Source organism: Eutrigla gurnardus, assembly GCF_963514095.1.
Source record: "Eutrigla gurnardus genome assembly, chromosome: 23".
NCBI lineage: Eukaryota > Metazoa > Chordata > Actinopteri > Perciformes > Triglidae > Eutrigla > Eutrigla gurnardus.
The window spans coordinates 18,830,721-18,854,530 of record NC_139934.1 but is presented as its reverse complement, the minus strand read 5'-3'; the positions used below and the strand labels follow the sequence as shown (position 1 = coordinate 18,854,530).

The following is a 23,810-nucleotide window of genomic DNA, read 5'->3' as shown; positions in this document are numbered from 1 at the left end:
TTTGTTCCCCCAATTGTGGTGCCCCAAGCCTTTGTCTATGCAGCCTATGCCAGGGGCCGGCGATGGAATACATGGCAGATTAATCAATAAGGATTCGTTGGTTCTGTTGAATGCACTTTAACATTTAACATTAACATAGTTAGCCTCTACACTGTACATTGCATTGTACATTACAGTGTATCAGTTGCTTTAGGGCAAAGAGAAGAACACAGATTAAACTTCTTATCTTTCAGTCTCTTTCAATAGCAGATGGCGGAAGGACCGAAATTGACGCATATTTTGAACTGTGGGGGGGCGACAGCTGACAAACACAAGCGGTAGAGCAGCAACGCTTGATGGCCAATAGAGATAATGCAAATTAAAGCTTCTAACCCAGCCTTGTTGGTGGATTAGAAGGTGAACCCAGCACTGCAGCCTTTAATGTGGTCACGGTGTGGCAGGCTGGGGGCCAGTGGAGCAGGAAGTCCCGGGCCAGATCGGGACCAGGATGAGGAGGGATGTATAGAGGGTGTGTCTGCCCCATGTTGAGTCTCTAATCAGGAGCATGGAAGGGCAGAGGTAGTAGCTCATGGTAGGTCCCTAAGCCTTGATCACAGGGTGTATACAGGCCATGTGTGTGTGTGTGTGTGTGTGTGTGTGTGTGTGTGTGTGTGTGCGTGTGTTGGCACTGGACACTGACCATAGGGTGTGTGTGTATGCTTGGCAGAGAAAATTGTTGGTACTGCAAAAAAATAAACTAAGACTAAGTAGAGAGACAGACAGATAGAGAGAAGTGAAACAGGGATTGACTGGGATGAAAAATGGCAGCAGGGTTAGCACTTTCAACGTCACAGATGCTTCAACTGAATGCTGTGTTGTAATTCAGCATCTCATCTGTCCGAACCACTGCTGTTAAATCCTTAACTACAACTTTAATAGTGAGGTGTTTGGCTTCGTCTTAGACCCACAAATCAATAGACTTATCCTGCTGTGAAACACAGTCAGTGAGAGGAGCCAAAGGCGGGGATCACAAGTGGGTTCAAACTGTGTTTAGAAGAAGCCAGAGGTGCTGTGTGGTTGTGTGAGGCTCTGTCAGTCAAATAATGCACTACAACAACAAATATCACTGGGCAAACAGCATATGGCTGTTGCCACATCAATTTAAATACACAGCATAACACACACACACACACACACACACAGGAAGAGAAGCATGGAGAGCTTCCAGAGTTGTTAAAGATGTTAAGCTACTTAACCTAGACTGCTCTGACATTCGAGAGGATAAGGAGAAAGAGGGGGAGACGAGGAATAAGAGAGTCAAGAAACGGAGGATGAAAGAGAGGATGAAAGCATGTCTGCCCTTATCTCACCTCTAATTTTTCCTTTTCTCCCTTCTCTCTTCATTTTTGTTCTGAACTGTCATTGAGTCCATTTTGATCTCTTCCTGAGGCTTTCTCTTGATTTAACTCTGTAATCTATAATCCATTTGACCAAGGATTGTTTTCCTTTACTAATTAAAGAATAAACAACGGATAAAGCGTGAGAACAAATGAACGCACACACACGTACTGTTTATGAGCCTGACAATAAATGGTAGAGATGAAATCAATGAAAAAGAAATGGGAGGAGAGAAATCCTACAGTTCAAACTTTCAGTGGAGACACATGAAAGCAGACACACATCAAAAAACAACAAAGTATAAGCACCAGAGCACGCTGTCCTCGGGCCGAGGACAGCGTGCATCAGGCCTCAGAGCCTCATCAGGGGAGACAATGGGGGATGCAATAGATGGCTCAACCGGAGCTTACCGGTCTAGGCCATAACTATGAGCATTTTTGGTTCTTCATCTTTCTTTCTATTTTCTATTCAGGGTTGCAGGGGGGATGGAGCCGATCCCAGCTGACATTGGGCGAAGGCAGGGTTCACCCTGGACAGGTCGCCAGTCTATCGCAGGGCCGACATGTAGAGACAGACAACCATTCACAATCACACTCACACCTATGGGCAATTTAGAGACATCAATTAACCTATCCCCATCCTGCATGTCTTTGGACTGTGGGAGGAAGCCAGAGAACCCGGAGAGAACCCACGCTAACACCGGGAGAACATGCAAACTCCACACAAAAGGAACCCAAGCCCAAATCGAACCCGGGACCCTCTCGCTGTGAGGCGACAGTGCTACCCACTACACCACTGTCCATCCCAGTTCATTCTTGTTTTCTGTTAATATGCTTTACTTAGGAATTGCTTCAAAGTGGCTATATGGCAAGTAGCCGAGATGTCTCTGCCCATTGAATCAAGTAGCAGCTTGAAATGTGCCAACGAGCTAGGCTATCTTCTGTTAGTAAGGGAATCAGTGGAATACGGTGGAGTTCTTCTATCACATCACATCATCTACTGAGTTTAAGGACGGTCCTTCACATGTGAGGAGAACTTACTGTATATATCATTAACTGTGACAAACACATAATTTGGGCGAAATTCATTTGGGAAAAACAGATTTTTATAAATTGTATCCAGATTTTGACAAATTCCAAGATATTCTGCGTTTTACAGTTGATGCCATTCTCATTGTCAAATTCCACAATTCCATCCCTGTTTTACGCATCGCGGAAATCATAAGGCCCTGGGTATCTTTAAACGGTACTATCAGGCACTGACCGAATTACGCCGGTCCTACCAGGTATGGAAACGCTTTGAGAAAAACAATTTCCAGTTTCGGTTCCTTCAAATGAAATGCAGCCAACATTATATTATATATATATATATATATATATTCCAGTCTGATTTGTTTACTGTATAAGGATGCACGGCTGTTTTATTCTGCTCAGCCATGTCAGGAAACGAGAGTTACAGATATAACTACGGTTCTATGAATTCTGGATGACCGCCAGAGGCGGTGCTTAAGCACTGGATGCTTCCATCTCGCGCATGCGCAGGTCGAGTAATTATACCAACAAAGTCACCTGTGACACCTGGGTGACCCGTGAACATCTATATATTCCGGGGTCACCAAAGGCTCTGTTCCAACTGGATCTTCTTGCAAAATCTGAAAGAACCGAGTGACAGAGAACTCTGGCGGTCATCCAGAATTCATAGAACCATAGTTACATACGTAACTCTTGTTCTATTTCATTCTTACTGAGCGCCAGAGGCGGTGCTTAAGCACTGGAGGACTTATACCAGAAAGGTCACGAGGAGAACTCACCCACCTACTGGCCCGAAGCTGTCGACAAGACAGCCGTCGCCACAGGATGAGGGACAGCAACATTTACCCTGTAGAACCGGGCAAAGGTACATGCTGAAGACCAGGTAGCAGTGGAGCAATTGTCCTGAAGAGGGACTCCCTTCAAGGCAGCCCATGATGTAGCCATACTCCTGGTAGAGTGGCACCCCCCGAGGGCACAGGGAGCCCTTGTGCTCTTTATGCGCCCAAGATCACATCAACAATCCAGTTCGATAGTCGTTGTTTAGACAGGGCAGCCCCTGTACTGCAGCCTCCGTAACAGACAAAAAGATTATCCGTCTTACGTAAGCTGGTTGTCGCCACCACATATGCCTTAAGCGCACGCACTGGGCACAGCTGCATCCTGCATCTGCAGTTCTGCATCCCCTCGTGAGCCTAGGGGATGGAAAGCAGCCAATTCGATTGATTGGTTCACATGAAGGGGAGACAAGCGTTTGGGTAGGAAGGACGGATTTGGGCAGAGAACAAATTCTGACCCATCCGCATGCCAGCGCATACACGTCTGGCTTACCGACAAGGCATGTAGCTCCCCCACCTGTTTTGCAGATGAAATGGCAAGAAGGAATGCCGTTTTCATAGATTGCGACCTCAGATCGGCCTGACTCAGTGGTTCATATGGGGGTAGACATAAGGCCCTCAGGACGAGTTGCAAATCCTAGGAACCATGGCCTTCCCAGGCCAATGTGGAGCTACCAGCAGTAGACTGTGACTGCCAAGCCGCACTCTGTCCAGCATTGCCCGTAAAAGGGGAATTGGAGGAAATGCATAAAGCAGGCTGTCTGGCCAAGCATGAGCCAGAGCGTCCTACCCCAGTGGGCTGGTCTCCTCCATCAAGGAGAACCAGAGGGGACAGTGGGTCGTCTCTTCGGAAGCAAAGAGATCCGCCATTGCCCTGCCGTACCTGTCCCAGATTGCACCCACCACTTCCGGATGGAGTCTCCACTCCCCGGGGGGTGGCTTCTGGTGGGACAGGAGGTCTGCCGCAGTGTTCCACACACCTGGAACATGGACAGCCCTCAGGCTTAGAAAACAGGGGAATGCCCATGTGAGGAGCCGTTGCAACACCAGCAGGCCCTCCCTCGATTTGGTGCCCCCCTGGTGGTTGATATGATAGACTGTGGAGATGTTGTCTGTCCGGACGAGAACATGCCAGTCTCTCAGAACTGGAAGGAAGTGCCTGAGCGCTAAGAACACGGCCAGGAGCTCCAACACATTTATATGCCTCAGCCTCTGCTTGGCATCCCAGTGGCCTCTGACTGCTCTGCCCTGCCATACCACGCCCCAGCCGGTCAGGGAGGCATCCGTCTCTACACTACAACCTCCCGATGGGAGGTGATCATCCCTAAGGGCGAACCCGTGATCAGGTATGCCCTCTTCCTCCAGGGTCTGAGGGCCAGGAGACACTGGCCGGAAACCCTGACAAGCTTGTGTCTGTGCCACTTTGAGTCCAAGCGGAGACCATTCGCCCAGATCTGCAGAGGGCGTAATGTGAGAAGGCCCAGTCGGACAATCATGGATTCCGAAGTCAGCATGCCAATCAGTCGAAGGATGAGACCGTATCTCAGCAACTGGCCATGCCGGAAGCGCCGTAGAAGCTGCAGTATGGCAGCTATGCGCTTTGGAGAGAGGCAGGCTCGCATCGACACAGAGTCGAGCACCATCCCCAGGTAACTCGTGACCTGGCCTGGTGTGAGGTTGCTCTTGGTGTAGTTGACCGTTAGGCCCAGCCGGTTCATATGGCTGAGGAGAACAGCTGTGTCCCTGACTGCCTGCTGCTGGATTGGGGAAATGATCAACCAATCGTCCAGGTATGGCATGATTGTCATACCTCTGGCCTGTAACGGTGATAGGGGCGCTGCTACACATTGTGTAGATATACGCGGAGCCAGGGACAGTCCGAACGGAAGAACCCTGAATTGGTAAACCTTGCCGAGAAAGGCAAAGTGGAGGAACCGCCTGTGATGTCGGGTAATCGGGACATGAAAGTACGCGTCTTTGAGGTCTATTGAAACAAACCAGTCCCCCCGAGTGACACTCTGGAGGACATCTGCCACACGCAGCATGTGGAAGGGAAGAACCTTAAGGAACCGGTTCAACCCACGCAAGTCGAGGATGGTGCGAAACCTGCCGTCCTTCTTCGGCACCAGAAAATATGTCGAGTAGAACCCATCTAGCTGTGCTTGAGGCTCTACAACTACTTCCTGTTTCAGAACCAGGGATTTAACGGGATCTTTGACCACAGTAAGTTTGATCCTGCTGAATGTTGGGGGCCGGCATCGGAATTGGAGCGTGTAACCCGTGGATAGCGTGGACGCTATCCAACGATCTGTGGTCTGCTCTTCCCAGTAGGTCAGGTGCTGCTGGGAATAAGCGTCCGACGACCCGCCCTTGAGGTTCAGGACCTACCCCCCCCTGCCCCTTGGGCCCCTAGGGGGGTGGCGACTTGGAACCGGGCCTCCCGGCATCTGAAATGACAACCGCGCCAGGATGAGGTGAGAAAGCGAGTTCCCGAGGCAGCCCATACGGGCAGCAATGTTATAGCTCCTCGTCAGAAGGTCGTCTGTAATTCGGCACTCGGGCCGAGGACAGCGTGCATCAGGCCTCAGAGCCTCATCAGGGGAGACAATGGGGGATGCAATAGATGGCTCAACCGGAGCTTACCGGTCTAGGCCATAACTATGAGCATTATCCATGGCCGCCAGAGCTCTGCTATCGCTGGTGTGGTGTGAGAGAGCTCTTGAGTCCGGCCAACATCTATGGAGCTCTGCAATGTAAGGCTCAGAGGGCGGTGCAGAGAAGGCGGAGGACTGAGGAGCCTGCCGGAAAAAGGCATTTAGTGGTGCAGCTGAAACTGGGGCTTCATCCAACCCCAGACGTGCCAGGGCCGTACGCATGGCCGGCTTAGCAGTGTCACGGCCAGACACTGACCCTCCAGTAGAGCTGCCAGCAGACCCTCGAGAGAAGGCTTGAGAGGCTTGGGAAACCTCCTCCTCCACGGCAAGTCCCACCTCCTCCGTAAAAAGAGAACACGACGCTGCCGTGGACAGCATGTCGTCCTCCGGGCGGCAAGGAGAGTGCAAAGGCTCAAGGTGACCTACCGAGGCTGGAGTATTGTGAGCTGGTTGGAGGTTTTGAAGGAGGGCTTTAATTTCAGCAAACTCAGTTGAGAGAGTATCAACCTTGTGAGCCAGACCGTCCACCTTACGGGACTTCCCGGGGGGTCCGCCAGACCTTGAAGCACGGCGCCTGGTGCCACTAGGACCCACACCCGAGGGGGGCAACCCCGGTTCGTCCTCCACTTCAGCCAACCTACTAAGCCTGAGTGCAAGAGGCATAAAACTACAGTTGTTGCACCCATTATCTGACACTGCGTCCCTCAGGTGTTCAACCCCGAGACATGCAGGACATAGGTCATGGCCATCCTCTGCCTGGAGGGAGGCCATACAAGAAACGCGGTTATGAGAGCCCAACATGGCTGCCAAAAAGAATAACAAAACAAGCAGACTCCAGCGCAAATCTGCGTTGAATATAGGCTACTGCTGGCACTATGGCAAATCAATATAATGCAGACAGCTCAGGCGAGAGCGCCTATAGCACGGTGCAAACAGCAGCGTGCACAATAAATAAACAGGTTAATACAGCAGGGAAGGTGAAGATAGCAGCCGAGCAACCGCAGGCTATAGCATTCACACCCTAACACACACAACGACAACTGGGTGAAAATACACCCGCCGTTAGAGTGGTAACAAAAAAATGTCTGCAAAAGACAATATCGAAACAAGCAGACTCAAACTCAAATCTGCGTGGAATATAGGCAACTGCTGGCACTATGGCAAATTAATACAATGCAGTCGGCTCAGGCGAGAGTGCCTGTTAGCGCGGTGCAACACAGCAGCACATACAATATAGTAGAGCGGGGAAGCAAGGCTAACGGCCGTGCTAACTGCAGGTTGTACCATTCACACTCTCACACGCACAACGACAACCAGGCGAAGAACACCCGCTGGTAGAGCGATGACGAAAAAACATGCACTGTACTCACCAGTTTTGGTCGTAATGTGGACACAACATTTAGGACAAAGTTACCGACCACGCGAGCCGGCACGGCGAAAACACCACTGCACTAGTTCAGGACAGCAAGTGCAGCCTCTGGTGGACGAAAGAAATCGCAGCACCGACCCTTGGGTTACGAGGCTACAAGCAACGAGCTGATTCGGAACAATAAGCAACAAACAATTCATGTGCTTGACCTGCTACGTCAGTCCACTATCGCGAGAAGATAGAAGGAACAGAGCCTTTGGTGACCCCGGAATATATAGATGTTCACGGGTCACCCAGGTGTCACAGGTGACTTTGTTGGTATAATTACTCGATCTGCGCATGCGCGAGATGGAAGCATCCAGTGCTTAAGCACCACCTCTGGCGGTCAGTAAGAATGAAATAGAAATAGAACGCGCATGTGTGCATGTTCTCTGTATGTGAAACATGGAGACTGCCATTGTTATTGCTGTCAAGCCAAAGTCATAGTAAAGTCTAAAAACATACAGTTGTCAAGCATAATTCTGACGAAATACAGGAAAAACACACATGCAGCTGCAGCTGGTAAAAACACTTGCGAATGCAATGTGCAGAGAAAAACACACTTGAATACATACACATTCTTGGGGATTTGGGGTTCAAAGGATGTTTTATTTTAAGATCAGCTTTGTGTTCGTTAGTTTGGTGACGGAAGGAGAAATATGTTTCAACTATCAAACACGTTATAAGCACTGTGACACACAAACACACACTCACTTTCCTCATGTTTCATCTCTCCCTCTCTTTATTTCAGCTTGGCTTCCTTGCCAAAGGCAGAATGTGTTCAAATGTACAAGCTGACTTCTGCTTTACCAGCAGCTCATACATGACCAAAGCTCTTCTGACAGCTTCGTCAAAAACATGTGATGTCATACAAGAACACAGTTGTATTCAGGCTTCATGACCAAATAATGCAACATGGCAGGATGATGGGATTACCGTAAGGGACCAAAAGCCAGGGTAAAAACCACAGGCTAAAGGACCCAACGCCGCTGAAGGCACGAGAGTCACAGAGGAAGAAGGTCCTCTGGTGGAGGCTGAGCCCCCACGTGAGCACGAAGACCCAGTCCTCACCACCTCACACAGATGCCAACAGAGGCCGAACAGAGCCAAACGCAGAGACCAAGAAACCAGCCAGAATGAGCCAGCACAAGTGGCTGAAGTCAAACAAAGCAGAGGCATGGCGCACATTGGACAGAGACCTGATCGAGACCCCAGAAGGATCGTTGCGTGGAGGGGCTAAGCTTAACCTGATTGGGGACATACCAGACCTGCAAGGACAGGTTTGGCAAAATTGTCCCCAAACAGAGGACCACCCTGAGAGTGAAGGGAAGGAGGGAAAATAAAATCCTCCAGCTGGTGCAAAGGCGCCGGCAACTCCACAAGAACTGGAGGAAGGTGACCCACGCAGAGAAAGATGGTCTGAAAGCCCTGTGGGAAGAGGTCAGGAAAAGGCTAGCCGGGCTTCGCAGAGTGCAGCAAACGTAAGCAAAAAGAGCGAGCCAGCTTCTTCAAGGATCCCTTCAGGCACGCCAGACAACTGCTGGAGGAAAAGAAGAGCGGCAAGCTTGAAACCACCAGGGAGCAAACAGCATGTTAAAGAGCAGTACAGTGATCCGCAGAGGAGCCCCTTTGGAACACCAGGATACCTACCTCGGCCTGCACACCGACAGCTGAATTCAAAATCATGCCCCGCAAGCTCAGTGAAGTCAGGCAAGTCATGAAGAAGGCAAGGTCCTCATCAGCACCAGGCCCCAATGGAGTCCCCTACAAGTTCTATAAGAACTGCCCCAAGGTACTATAGCTGCTATGGTACCTAATAAGAACTGCTTGGAAAAAGCAAGTGGCAAAGAGCAGTGGCAGTCTTCATTCCCAAGGAAACGAACTCCAAAGATATCGGCCAATTCCGAAACATCGCCCTGCTGAATGTAGAAGGAATGATCTTCTTCTCAGTACTAGCCCGAAGGATGACCAACTACCTGCTGAGAACGTCTATGTCGACACCAACTGCCAGAAGGCAGGAGTCCCAGGTTTCCCAGGATGTGTAGAGCACTCCACGATGATCTGGGACCAGATCCAGATGGCCAAGTGGGAGAAAACCGACCTTCATGTCATCTGGCTCGACCTTGCCAAAGTGTATGAATCAGTCCAACATCAGCTGATCAACTACGCCATGGAATTCTTCCACATGGCCACCGGTGTCAAGAACTTGGTAACACATTACTTCAGAGATCTGCAGACGTGCAGACGAAAATTCCCGCTTAGTTGTAGTTTCTCATTAAGGACAGATTCCATGTCACCGTTGCTGTCAGATAGCAGATTTACTCTAACAGTCTTCTTGCGTGTTGGTAGTATGAACGATTCTGCTATGGTACGTGGCTTTTTAGCTTTGGCAACCAACTCAGTAAACCCAGTAAACAACTAGCCTCTTGTATTTTGTCAATTAAAAGCATGCGTTCACTCTCTCTGTCTCTGGGGTTCATGTCTCTCCTTGCACTGTTTCACTGTTTTGTCTCTCATGTTTCTGTTTTGCATTTAAATTGTGCTAAATAAATAGATTCCATTCAATTCTCATGTTATGCTTTTAGTTTCTTAAACTATTCAATGTCTTGGGATGTGTATCCCTTTGTTTCAAAGTGCCTTGCTAATTTGCTTGGTACTATCACTGCATTAGCCAACTCTCCCCTGCAGTCCAAGCGTACAAGTATTAGCATAGCAGCACCACTCCAGCTGAAGAGCTAGCAGTCTTTGTAAAGCCTCAGTTTTGGCCGTGTTGTTGCTGCTGCCTGCTTGGGCTGCACAGCCTCTAATTTCAGCTGCTGAATGGGTGTAACATTATGTGTTGTCTTAAAAGGACCCGACCAATGTTACTACATGTCATTGTCCATCAACAACGTTGGCCGCCTAGCTTACTTATAAACCTTGACCATGTTTACCAAAATTGCTTGATTTTTGTTTTGTCCATATTCAATTAATGTTACAGAATGTACAGAAAATGTTTGTCAGGTAAAAGCTCATCTCCTCGTTAGAATCCTCTTTCTAGCTTCTAGTTCGAAATTCAGTTCTTGTAAAGAAAAATTTTTCCAGGTGTAATAACATTCGGATCAAGGGCAGTCTTGGCTCTGTTGTGATTGACAGCTCTGAGGGCGGAACCAAAGTATAAAGAAGGTCAATGATTGGCTGAAAGTTACACCTTGGCTTGTGTGAGTTTCAGGCTCATTCGTACTGATACGATTCAACAGTCTCCATAAATTAATGATGTCCAACTTCTTCATCTTCGTCATATTCATACTGGAAGTGTTGTTCTCTGAGCAGGATCTTCTTCTCTACGTTGAATTGTGGATCGTAAACCAAAGTTGAGTGTATCTCATACAAGCTTGTTTATCTCACTGCTTACTGGTTACAAGGTCCAATCAGAGCCAGAGAACTGTTCGCCAATGGGAAGCAGCCGAGGGAACATGTGTTCCTTGTGCAGAAAGAGTGCTTGTTATTGAAATGAGAGGATAGTCTTTTTCTCTTAGGAAGGTTCCTAATTGAAGAAGTTAGTGACCCAGAACCACAAATTAAATGTAAATACAGCAAACGGTCAAACAGGAAGGAGGAGCTGCTGGAACTGAAGCTGGTCAGTGAACCAGTTGTTTAAAGAACCAACAACATGGGGAGAAGTGGACGATTCTATGTGTAGTCCATTATCGTAGTTTATCCATCGCAGACCCACGTCAATCCCTGGTGTGGATCATCAGTTGTCAATCATCAGCGGGTGGATTATAATGATGTAGTTTAGTGAAAGTCCGGTGGGATTTTCTGAGCACCGCAGTCGTCTTTTCCTAAATCCTTTCGAGTTCACCACCCAACTTTCCTTGACCCCGTGACATTTTCCCTCCGAGGTCAAGGAAAAGGCGTTAGGAATAAGAGATAGGACCTAATTTTTTGACTATTCGACTGCAGCCAAACTCTCTTGAACTTGATATTAGCAGCTAGCTCCACCCAGGAGACTTAGGTCAACTGAAAGCAGCCGGACATTAAAACAAGTGAACCCAGAACCTGTAGATGGGATCTGATATGTGTGAATTTTATACAGTAATACAGTCATTTTAGATCAAATCAACAACACCAGATTGAGTTCCAGAACCTCTAGAAGTCTCTAGAGTGTTTCACACCGTTTCAGAGGTTCAAACAGGGAGGCGGAGCTCCTGAAATAAACACTGATGAAGACAACATGTGTTGAAGACTAAATCTCTGCTGATGGAGGGGAGTCAGGGCTAGACTGGTATGGTCTAGGATTTTCTTTGTGGAATGGCGTTAGTTTGTATGAATCATGAAATCAAGGTGACTTTTCCTCCTTCACTTGCCCTTCCTCTCTTCTCTTCTTGTCAGTTCAGCTCCAATGCCTTTAAGATTTTCCCTGAGAATTTTAAGCAGTACCTGGCCCACCCCTTCATCATTTTCCCCTCTTCCTGTGTTCCATCTCACGGCTTTTAACACTTTGTTCTTTCAGAAAACTCATTCCACCAAACACGATGAACACGGGCAGTGACAGAATAATGTGGGGTTACTTAGATTCAGGAAATAGAAAGGGGTAAACAAAACTATGACACAATGAATGAGGAACTAGTCCAGGAGGTAGTGTTGATGGATGGATGGTGAAACTGGGTTGAAATTGTGCTTTACCTTGCCAGCAGGTCGTGTCACTCGACTCATCAGGAGAAAACAAATTCCGTAACATGTAATTGGACCTCAACATTGACGTTCGTCGTTCATTTCACACAATCTGAACTAATTCACGTTCAAGTTCTTTATTTACAAATGTGTTGTGTTCAGTTCAAAGTTCACAGAAAAATGAACAAGTTCAATGAACGCGTTATTTTGAACTCACTCATGCACAACACTGCTAATATTTCAATTGGAGCAAGAAGTTTTTGTGATGCTGTGTCAGCTGATCACATTGCGGAATCAGAAATGGATGAAACAAATATTATATCCTTCTGTTTTACCCCAGAGTTCTACAATAGCACCTCACATATTGCAGAGACAAAACCAAACCATGTGGATACATGTATGTGTATAAACCATTGACTGTGTATCGTCTAAACAACAAGATCACTGCCATATTAATGTCTAGATGATACGATTTTAAGTGTTGATGGTGCAGCTACAATGTTAGCATAGCCTAGCTCCCATCAATCTAGACTCATTTTAAAAGTTGTTAGCGTGTCGTCTTGCAGACACACCTAACAAAACATTTGTATCATTACGTGAGGGTACTCATTGACATAAATACATCAACTGCCCCAGTGTAAACACACTAAACAGTGTCCTAACCATTTCTCGAACCTTGTCAAACAAAGAGTTGCTAGAGAAGGGGTCTCAAACTGGCAGCCCACGGGCCACATCCGGCCCATGATGGATGTCAAAAATATAGTTTTTTACATTGAATTATTTTAATTATTTTATACTTGTTTCATAAACTACCCCTTGTAATAAAAACCCAATTATATTATATATAAAAATATAAAGTACTTTATTTGCACAATACAATGGCAAAGGTCAGAGGTCGTGGTGCTGCGCATGTCCAGCCTTAACTGCGCCCTTCTCCCAAAGAAGCGCGTGGGGCAATCGCTTACTTTAGCCCCTTCTACGCTGCCTTTTCATAGCGGGAGTATTCTGCCGTTATTCCGCCCCGTCCTCAGTGTAAACACTCGCCGAGGTGGAAAGGCGTAACAGAATGTTCCACCTGAGACGGAGGTCGTCACAGAGCCGCATCAGAGGAGAGACGAAGCGAGCCGGCGTTCTTTGTGAACGGAGCGAGCCGGTGAGGCGGAAAAGACGTGACGTAGTGAAGACGCGTTACCAGGGATTTAACAGATTTACGGCGGAGTCATCTGTCTAAAAGGGGCTTTTGTTTTGCCACAAACACAAAGATGTGGCTTTCAAAGCAGAGAAGAAAGAGGGAAAAGAGCGATGCAGATGTTGACATGGCTCTCATGAGAACGCAATACCATCAGCCTTAGTCAATTTGAGTGTGAGACCCCTGTCCTAGAGGAAGTAGCAACCAGGACGACAGTAGTACAAGTACAAATCTACACACACACACACAGAAACAAAGTGTACTGGTATTACGGGCCCCAGGAGGTGCTGAGGAAACTGCATTCCAAACTGCTTTACATGTTGGTCAATTTAACACCACGAACATCAGCATATTAAAAATTCATAAGCCGAAGGGCGCAAGAGCAACTTTGTGTGTGCGAGGAAGAATTTGAATGCAGAGTTGCCTACCTTGAAGAGTGTCATTGTTAAGCTGTTATCTGCTGAATAGAGCTATTTATACCCTGAATGCATGTTTAACACTCACTTTTCCTAAACAGACATTATTGAATGGGAGTCAATGACACAGAAAGGAAATGGAGAAAAGGAATGTTTCATTGTTGAACCAAAAATGTGTCAGTCACCTTTTAGTGTAACAGAACATCTTTTTAAAGGACTATAATGTGTGTTTTTTCCGTATCAAGCAAAGCGGTGATTGCTGATTTACCAATGATGAACTACACAGCGACACAGAGTTACTGACAACATGTCTGGACTTACATGGTCTCGTCATTCTGAAACTCCAGCTTGCCAGCAGCCAGTTCGTAGTCCTCCCCTGCTTTGGCAGTGGCATCTATGGTTCGGTAGGGGACGGCTACCAAGCCTCTGGCCCCCGAAGTCCTGAGCACCTTCACCTCCATCACACCTACGCTCTCACTCACCTTCTGACTGGCAGCCTCAAAGGTAAAGATACCTGAGAAAGAAAGAACGTACATTCATTCAGAGGTGAGAAATACGAGAAACAAAAAGTGGCAACATTGAAGGGACTGGACATCTTAATCATAATAATATAATACATAAGCTTGATATGGCGCTTTTCCAGAGAGGTATTCCATCAAACTCGCTAAGCGCAAAGCCGGGCTAATTTCGATAAGCCTCGCTACCTTTAGCGAGAGTTGCGTTCCATCAACGTGACTTGAGGCACTCTCCGCTAAGTAACCATGGGGATTTATCCGACCAAACTAGCCTGCCCCGGGGCAGGCTAACCATCAGGCTTACTTTAGCGGGGGTTTCAGAGAAGTCCGTCTGTCGGAAACAACTGTACCAGCAGAAGGTTCCGCCAAGCCTAGTCCTCGTGATTTCGTCACGTGAAAGACCAAAAATTACCAAAATTACATATATGAAGTACAAACAGACTATATTTTCAACAAGCATCTAAAAATACATGCTTGCAATTAAAAAAATATGAATACATCGTTTATTTTGTTTAAGACCGACTGGCCATATCATCAACAAGGCGCGGCTGAAATGCGTTAATGGAATGGGTTTAGCCGCAAGTGGAAGTTGGCGTTAGTTCTAACCAGGCTTAACCAGGTAAGCCCCGCTTTAATTAGCGAGTTTGGTGGAATACCCCTCAGGTGCTCAAAGACACCTTACAAACAAACAAACTAAATGAAAACAAAAAAAGAACAGAACAGAACAAAGCAAGTAACCAGCAGAAAAAAAAATATGATGATTTATGACTGGGACTATGCAGTCCATCCATCCATTTTCCACCACTTATGGGAGGCTGGGTCGCGGGGGTAGCAGGCTAACACCAGGTTCACACTGCAGCGCGTAGGCAGCCGGATCGCACTCTGGTCTACTGTCTCTGCATGCCACCAGCAAATATGGCAAGAAATACACTGATATACTGAAAAAGATATAAATTATATAATATATTTGATATTAATGATCTCATTCTGATAAATACAGTGCTGTGAACAAGTATTTTCCCCATTCCGGATTTATTTATCCGGAATGGATTCTTCTTTTTCTTTTTTGTATATTTGTCACACTTAACTGTTTAAGAGCATCACAAAACATAAGACAAAGATAACAAGAGTAAACAAAAAAATGCAGTTTTTAAATTATTATTTCATTTATTGAAGGGAAAAATCTATCCAACCCTACCGGCCCTATGTGATAGAGTAATTGCCCTCTTGGTTACTCAATCAACAAAATTACCAACTTTAATTTGTGAATTTAGTGTGATAGTCTAGGGCTGCTTTGCTGCTTCAGGACCTGGACCAAACATGGTGGTTTTAGTGTGATGGTCTAGAGCTGCTTTGCTGCTTCAGGACCTGGACCAAACATGGTCGTTTAAGTGTGATGGTCTAGGACTGCTTTGCTGCTTCAGGACCTGGACCAAACATCGTGGTTTTAGTGTGATGCCGGCCCTCCTGCTCAACCCCAAATCATGGGTCAACCTGAGCTGAGGTAGCAGTCCAGGGACGTAAGAGAGGCTCGGCCGGGTTTGTCTCTCCGCCTCCCGTTAACCTCTCCAACCGCTACACTGCTCTGGCCGATGACGACCCGGTCCACCCAGCTGACGGCCCCGCGCCTCCTCTCCTGGTCCGAGACCCAGCCGCAACGCCTGCCGACCCCGCGGTTCTCTCTGCGCCTCCTCCTCTCCTGGACCGGGGCACACCTGTACTACCTGCGGACCCCGTGGCCTCGCCGGTGGGGAGCTGCGATGATGAGGCCCGGGTGGCTGGGGAACACACAGGGGAGCCACCTCAGTGGCCTTCAAACTGGACCTCCTCCGCCCGGCGCAAGATTCTGAAAGAGGCTATGCTCCACCGCTCCGGTCGGTTTCCTCCCCCGGACCCGGCGGGGAATCATCATACTCCAACCACTGATGCCACTGGCTGCAAGGTTAGCCAGAAACCGTCACCCCCCCATCCCCTTTTTTCCCCAACCACATTAATAATTGGAGACTCAATCATAAAAAACATCTGCTTCTTCAATGCCGCAACGCATTGTTTTCCCGGAGCCACTGTCCCGGGCATACTGGACAAAATCCCAGCACTGCTGAACTCTCTCGGGCCCTCCATCCAACGTGTCATAGTGCATGTTGGATCGAATGATGCAGGTAGAAAGCAGTCCGAGCTGACCAAAAATGATTTTAAAGATCTTTTTAGGTTTTTAACAAACTGTGGAAAGTCCGTCTTCATTTCCGGTCCTATTCCAACTCTGGCCCGTGGAGTAGAACATTTTAGCAGAATCCTTAGCCTCAATACCTGGCTTCAGTCCTCCCGCGCTGCCCACAATTTAGGTTTTATCGACAATTTTAATCTGTTCTGGAATCGTTCCTCCCTTTTTAGAGCTGAAGGGGTTCATCCGAGCTGGCTAGGTAGCAGCATTTTAACAGACAATATCCTCCATGCTGTCCAATCTCACACACGTGACTGTTGACCTGCCACACCCCCCCGGTCCCCGACAAGTCTTCTTCGTCGCTCATACACGCCCCTCCCTCAGTGACCCCAGTGGCACAGGACAGTATTCACACAATCCCAACCATAATCTCACACAGACAATTGAAACCTAGGACTGTTTTTAGATCAAACTGTGCTTTTAACATTCCACTTGTAAAACATGCGCACGTTCAGCACAGAGGTTAAATTGGCTGTGCTGAATGTGCGCTCTCTTTTAAACAAATCTTTTATCATAAATTATATCATTTTAGATAATAACCTGGATAGCACTCTCCTTACAGAGACATGGCTTGGCACTGATGCACTTGTTGTTCTCACTGAGGCTTCCCCACCAAATTTTAACTTTTTATTTTCAACTAGGGGGTGCAGAAGAGGGGGCGGTACTGCTTCAATTTCAAAGAACACCTTGAAGTATTTTTTAACATACATTTTACTCCTCATTTGAGAACCATGCCTTAGTTTTTAGCAGTCCACCTATTCTCTGTATAACAGTCTACTGACCACCCCAGTATTCCACTTCATTCATTAGGGAATTTTCAGAACGTTTATCAATTATTCATACCACTTTTAACAGAATTTTAATAACCGGTGATTTTAATCTACACGTAGACATCTCCTCAGACTCAATGTCCAGAGAATTTTTAAACCTTTTACACTGCCTTGATTTTAAGCAACATGTGACGCAGCCGACCCACAGCAGAGGGCGCACATTGGACCTGGTTATATCTTATGGCCTGTCCATTGGGCCCTCTGTTGTGGACCTGGCTGTATCTGACCACTTTTGTGTGTTTTTTACAATCACCAGTTTTAATCAGCGGGAGGCCCCGGTGAGAACAGTGAGGAAACGCTACCTAACTTCTGAAGTGGCTGCAAATTTTATCCAGATCTTACAAAGCACTCCTGCCGAAATTTTACCAGCACCCTGCGATTTTATCACTGACAATTTTAACAATAAGATAAAGTCAACACTGGACTTAGTGGCTCCACTTTTTATAAAAACAATTAAAACAAGACCTACACCCCCGTGGAGAACTAATGAAATTAAACAACCCAAAAGGGAATGCAGGAGTGCTGAAAGGAGATGGAGGAGATCAAGGTTAACAGTCCATTATGAAATTTTACGTCAACACCTCAAAATTTACAATAACACAGTCAAACAAGCAAGAATCTCCCACTTCCAAAAATTGATCAATGACCATAAAAATAACCCCAATTTCTTATTCTCCACAATCGATCTTTTAACAAACAGACCACTTCAGAAGAAAAATCAATGACATCAGATCCAGTCTTTTATCCCAACAGCTTTTAACACCTGGATCATTGCTTTTACCTGAGGAAACACTGGAGAGTTTTGCCCTGGTTGATGCGAGGACACGCAGGTCGAGTTTTGTCCCAGGTAAAGCCCACAACCTGCCTTTTAGATCCAATGCCCACACCGTTTTTTAAAACACTCTATGGATTCTTTGAGGAACAGCTGTTGTATTTGGTGAATTGCTCTCTTCAGACGGGTGTCTTCCCCACCTCCTTTAAAACGGCGGTGGTGAAGCCCCTTCTGAAGAAGAGTGATTTAGACCCCAATGTCTTAAATAACTACCGGTCTGTATCCAACTTACCATTTTTAAGTACAATTTTAGAAAAACTTGTTTTTAATCAAGTAAATGATTTCTTAAACTCAAACCATATTTTAGAGACTCATCAGTCTGGTTTTAGGTGGAACCACAGAACAGAGACAGCACTTTTAAAGAATTTAAATGACATCAGGTGTAATTTAGATAATCATAAACTCACAGTCTTGGTACTACTGGATCTAACCGCTTTTATAGGTTTTTACCATCTTAAGAATATAGCCAGAGTCCGCCCGTTTCTCTCTCAGGCCAGCAAGGAGGTCCTGATGCATGCTTTTATCTCTTGTCGTTTAGATTATTGTAATGCCCTGCTCTCTGGTCTTCCCAAAAAGAACATGTACAATTTACAATTATTACAGAACTCAGCTGCTTTGGCTCCCTGTGTGTTTCAGGATCGATTTTAAGGTTCTTTTACTAGTTTTTAAATGTCTTAACGGTCTCGGGCCTTCTTATTTATCTGCACAAATTTTACCCTATCAACCCTCGCAGACCCTGAGGTCCTCCGGTGCTGGCCTTTTAACCATACCACAAGTCAGAACCAAAACACACGGGGAGGCGGCATTCAGTTACGGCCCCCGATTGTGGAACAGCCTGCCGGAGAACCGCAGAGAATGTTGATGTTTTTAAAAAGAGGCCTTTTTAATCAGGCTTTTAACTGACTTATTTAATTCCTTCTAATTCCTTTTATGCTTCTTACATTTTTTATTATTATTCTATTTTATATTATTTATTTTAGCTTATCCTGTCTATTTTATTTTATACATTTTGATACATTTTGATACATTTTACAGTTTTTATTGTTTTTATTCCCTCAGTTTTTAGGTTCTACCTTTTATCTTATTTTACTGTTTTAGCCCCTCGGTTTTCCAGTGTTTCCTCCTGGGGGCCCACCACACCGGGAGTTGTTTCTGGTCCACCGTTGGGGGTTCTGTCCTGTGGACAGCCCTGGCCCGGGTGGCTGGAGAGCTCTACACCGTGGTGTGGAGCCTCCTGTCTGCCTGGGCTGGGGTGGTCCCTGTGGCGGCGCCCCCTGCAGTCATGGACCATGATTCTTCCTCACCTCAGATCTCGGTGCATATGGCTATGTGTGTGCGTGAGTGTGTATGTCTCTGTGTATCTCTGTGTGTATATTTGTGGGGGTGAGAGGCTTGGGTTTCATGGTGTTCTTTGTTGTTCATATCTTGTTTCGTTTTTGTTTTGTTCGCTTTTATTTTCTGTGAGGCACTTTGTGCTACTGTAAAGTATGAAAAGTGCCATATACATAAAGCTTGATTTGATTTGATTTGATTTGTATAATATTAAAATGTATTCGATGATCTGAAACAATAAAGTGTGACAAATATGCAAAAGAAAAGAAGGATGTCTGGAAGGGGGCAAATTTTTTACAGCACTGCATTAAAATATCCCAGGCTTTTAACCTTCCTCTCTTCTCCCCCTGATGTTCTCCCGCCGCACCGAACCACCTGACCATCTCACGCTCCATTTTACCCTCACTGGTAAACCCCTGACTTCATCTCTGTCACTATTGTGTGTATCTGTATAAAGATTTTCAGACATTATTCTGGGATCCTATTACCTGCGTGATCGTCATCATAGATGGTCACCGTGGCTGTGTGGTTGTCACCCAGCACAGCCTTGGGGGCGGTGCTGGCATCCAGAGGGACGGTGCCAATCTCAGGATAACCAACCAGCCGAGGGTTACTGAGGTGGACGTAGAAGTACTCGTCCTCCTCAAAGATGTCGTCGTCAATCACTCCGACTGTGATCTCTGGTAAAAGAATAGACATTTTTGGACGTTTATTTGGGTACAGAAAAGTTCATGGTACATGGTAAATATTTTAATAATAAACCTTAAAATCCTATTTTTGTTGCCTATAGAGCTCCATATGACCACTATCTGAGCCTCATTCTCATGTGTTTTTGAAAATATGCCATAAAGTATTGCTGTCGGTTTTACCTTTGAGGGACTCTCCTGGTTTAAACAGCAGCGTTCCCTCTGCAAACTCATAGTCTGAACCAGCGTTGGCTGTGCCATCTTCTGTACGATAATCCACCTGGGACAGATAGGAACATATACACAAGATATGGTAAGAGGGGTGAGACGAGTGTGAGACGAGAGTGTAGAGAGTCAAAAGATCAAACAGAAGTGAAAACATATCAAACGGCCAGATAAACACAAAGAGAGGGAGAATACAGAGATGAAGAGAGAGATGCCTTAAATGAAGCCCTCTGGTCAGATATAGCATGATAGTAAAGACCTGACGGTAGTATCCTGTCCTTTCTCTCTATCTTCTCTCCATCTGCACATACAAAGGCTTTTAACCAAATAACATCGTTGAGATTATGTCTCCTGTTATGTTATAATGGAAACAAATCTGATTACTTAAACATAATCTGAGGAAGCCTCTAGGAAAAGCAAAAAAATTGACTTCCCTAACAAGGAAAGATGATCAGAAGAATTCATTTATCAGGATTGAGGAAAAGACACTTTCACTCAGCGCTGTCATGGTGAAACTACAATGTTCTGAAGATGGACTACAAAAAGCTCATCTTATACCTTACCCTATGTTGTTGGTCATATAAACAGTGAGGGCTGCTTCACCGCGATAGACTGAGAGTTTCGGCAGCTTTACATTCAACACTGCTGACAGTAAACCAACACACCAATATTTTTAATTCACTCTGTAATATCAATTCACCCATTTAATCAATATTTCCTATAATATGTGAAGTCAACGATTCAGTTATATTTAAACATCCCGGTGAGAAATATGACCATATTACGACGGAGTATTAGGGCCAGACTAAGAGAAACAAATATAAATATATTTTTTTTAATTACGAGAATAAAGTCATAATATTACGAGAATAAAGCCCTGCGATAGACTGGCGTCCTGTCCAGGGTGTACCCTGCCTTCGCCCAATGACAGCTGGGATCGGCTCCAGCTCCCCCATGACCCTGAATACAGGATAAGCGGTAGACAATGGATGGATGGATGGATGGATGGATATTAAGAGAATAAAGTCATAATATTAGGTCTACGAGAATGTTAAAGTCTTAACATTACCACATTAACACACTGCTCGATCGTTTCTTTATGGATACAAAATCAAAACTACGAGGAAAACGTTTTCGTTTCTGCGGTGACTGGGACAGAGCGCCCGGCACGTTACTAGCTGAAGCTATCGTTTCTATGTTGTAACACAGTCATACATATGGACATAACAGCTTCATGGATTTATTACGGACATGACGACTGCACTGCTCGATCGTTTCTTTATGGATACAAAATCAAAACTACGAGGAAAACGTTTTTGTTTCTGCGGTGACTGGGAGGGACGACAGGCGCTCGGCTATCTACTGCTAATGTCTACAGGGTGATTTGAGGTGAGTAACTCCATGCAAAAACACACATATTTATGTCGTTTTGGCACACTATTTGAGCTAAACGAGCACCGTCGTGTCTCGTACGGACCCAACCTGTGTTGCATAGGTCTTGGAATTGTTTTCTGATGCCCAGGAAAGCAGATAAAAGTTGCCCCAATGGGTTAGCATTGGAGCGAGTCTGGAAGGCTGCCAGGCAGGTACAGATCTCGGGCTAGGCAACGTCAATTTTTGTCGGGTTTTTTGCTTCTAATAAGTTGGGATGACAACGACAATGAAAATGGGGTCAAAAATGACCGGATTTCTCCTTTAACCCTTAGCTGTAAAGTTGACCTTGAATTATGAAGCTAACTTTGTTAGCAGCTTCACACCAGAAGTCAAGTGCAGTAAGTTGGGGACGTCACCACGAATAAGTCCACTTCTTACAGACAGTCCATGTTCACAATAGATTTTTGTTTCCTGTGGTGTCTGCTTTTGTATGTGTTCTCTCCCTCACACACATGTAGTACTATATGATTCCTGTTCTTCTGAACTCCACAGTGACACATTAATGACACAGACACACAAACACACACCTTGACAGTTACTCCAGAGTCTCCTCCATGTCTGGCAACAGTCAGTTTTAAGGAGCCACAGTTTTCAAAGCACTGGTACAAAGGAGGTTCAAACTCCATCCTGATGGTGTGGGGGTCATCCTCCTGAGCCTGGGTCTCATGGCTGCTCACCACCTGGAAGCAAAAGACACACAGCTCACTTCCTTGCCTTTGAATAATGGTGATGAGGGGACATTTTGTTTGTTGTTTGTTTGTCTCACCTTGCGAGCCTGGTCGGCAGCATGCTTCTTGAGGATGTTGCCGGCTCCGATCATCATCCTGGTTGCCTGGATACGGTAGAACGCTCTGCTCTTCTGCTGCTGCATCAGGACCTGATAAAAAAAATAATCAATTGAATTCCTCATGTTTATCTATGACTTGATTTGCTTTTCATCTTTCTTTTTAAAAAGTTTCCACTTTTAAACAAACAGATGCTATTTAGCACTAAACCTCTCTCGGGTTCTTACATCTCCATGGTTAGACCAGAGGTCAAAAGGTCGGCTACACATTCACTGGGGTTTGGACACAGATCCTCACAAAAGTTGGTGATGTTGGAGCTGTAGTCATGTTTGACAAAGATATTTCTAAAGTCTAAATAAATGAGTATTAACCTTCAGATCCTTAATGAGTCTTATCAATATGTAATGATTTCAATTCAAATGTATGGCTAAATAACAATTTAATACCCGACCGATCCACTGACTCTCTGCGACCCTCCATATACTGTTGCATGGAATCCTACATGCCCGAAGACATCCTCCTGCTCAACTCCCAAGCCGTCCTGGTCTGAGGTGGGCTGGTCCTCATTCCTCCCAAACTAAATAAATCGTCGGAGAATGCACAATCAGAAACGTCCACTTTTTCAACGCCGCTACTCACTGCCTTCCGGGAGCTACGGCTCCCATCATCCCATAAGCTTCCTGGGTTGCTCCTCTACTCCCATCCTGTAGGGGGAGTGTGGTTGTCCATGGGAGGACATATGATGCAGCTCACAGACAGTCTGAGCTGACCAAGGACGATTTTATCGACCCTTTGAACCTGTTAAGGACATCTGGAAGGCTCCAGTCTGCTTGCAAAGCATGCAATATAGGCTTTATCAACAATTGTAATCTCTTTTGGAACCGCTTCTCCTTTTTCAAACATGATGGACTCCACCACAACAGGCTGGGTTGCAATATTCTCTTCAAACAACTTGAAGAGAAAGTTAAAGTTTCAGTCACTTTGAGGTATTCAGTACATTACTCTATGACAAATAATATTTTTTTGCTAAATTATCATTAAAATTACCACACTTGAGACATGCAGGCAGGATAACTATTGTTATCAAATCAGTAACTAGCTGTCAAGCATGACGACGAGTCATATGTTTGCTATTTATGACGCATCGACCGTTGATCATCTCGTAACATTTCAACAGCGTCATCTACGTCATCTATATCTAGTGAGGAAACTGTTGCCGAGAGCTTTGTCAGCTGCTATAAACTAGAAAGCACTACCTCTACCACCTCTCAGCTACAGATGAAGAAACCTCTTATTGTCCATATGTGGAATGTCAGTGAAATGTTTGGCACGGAGAGGTGGATTTATTATGGCTTCCTGAGAGTCACCACTATAGCAGCAGCA

The 23,810-nt window shown here is 45.8% G+C and overlaps 1 protein-coding gene across 1 annotated transcript in view; it reads right to left on the bottom strand.

Annotated features, from left to right (window-relative positions):
- LOC311009491 (sodium/calcium exchanger 1-like) overlaps positions 1-23,810 on the bottom strand; it is a 75,794-nt gene that overhangs the window by 40,118 nt on the left and 11,866 nt on the right. Inside the window, exons 6-10 of the mRNA XM_084003702.1 lie at positions 22,409-22,519; positions 22,170-22,322; positions 20,167-20,263; positions 19,786-19,977; positions 13,889-14,081 (exon numbers count right to left, since the gene is read on the bottom strand). Coding sequence (XP_083859828.1) covers positions 13,889-14,081; positions 19,786-19,977; positions 20,167-20,263; positions 22,170-22,322; positions 22,409-22,519 — 746 coding nt within the window. The remainder of the gene's footprint in view (positions 1-13,888; positions 14,082-19,785; positions 19,978-20,166; positions 20,264-22,169; positions 22,323-22,408; positions 22,520-23,810) is intronic.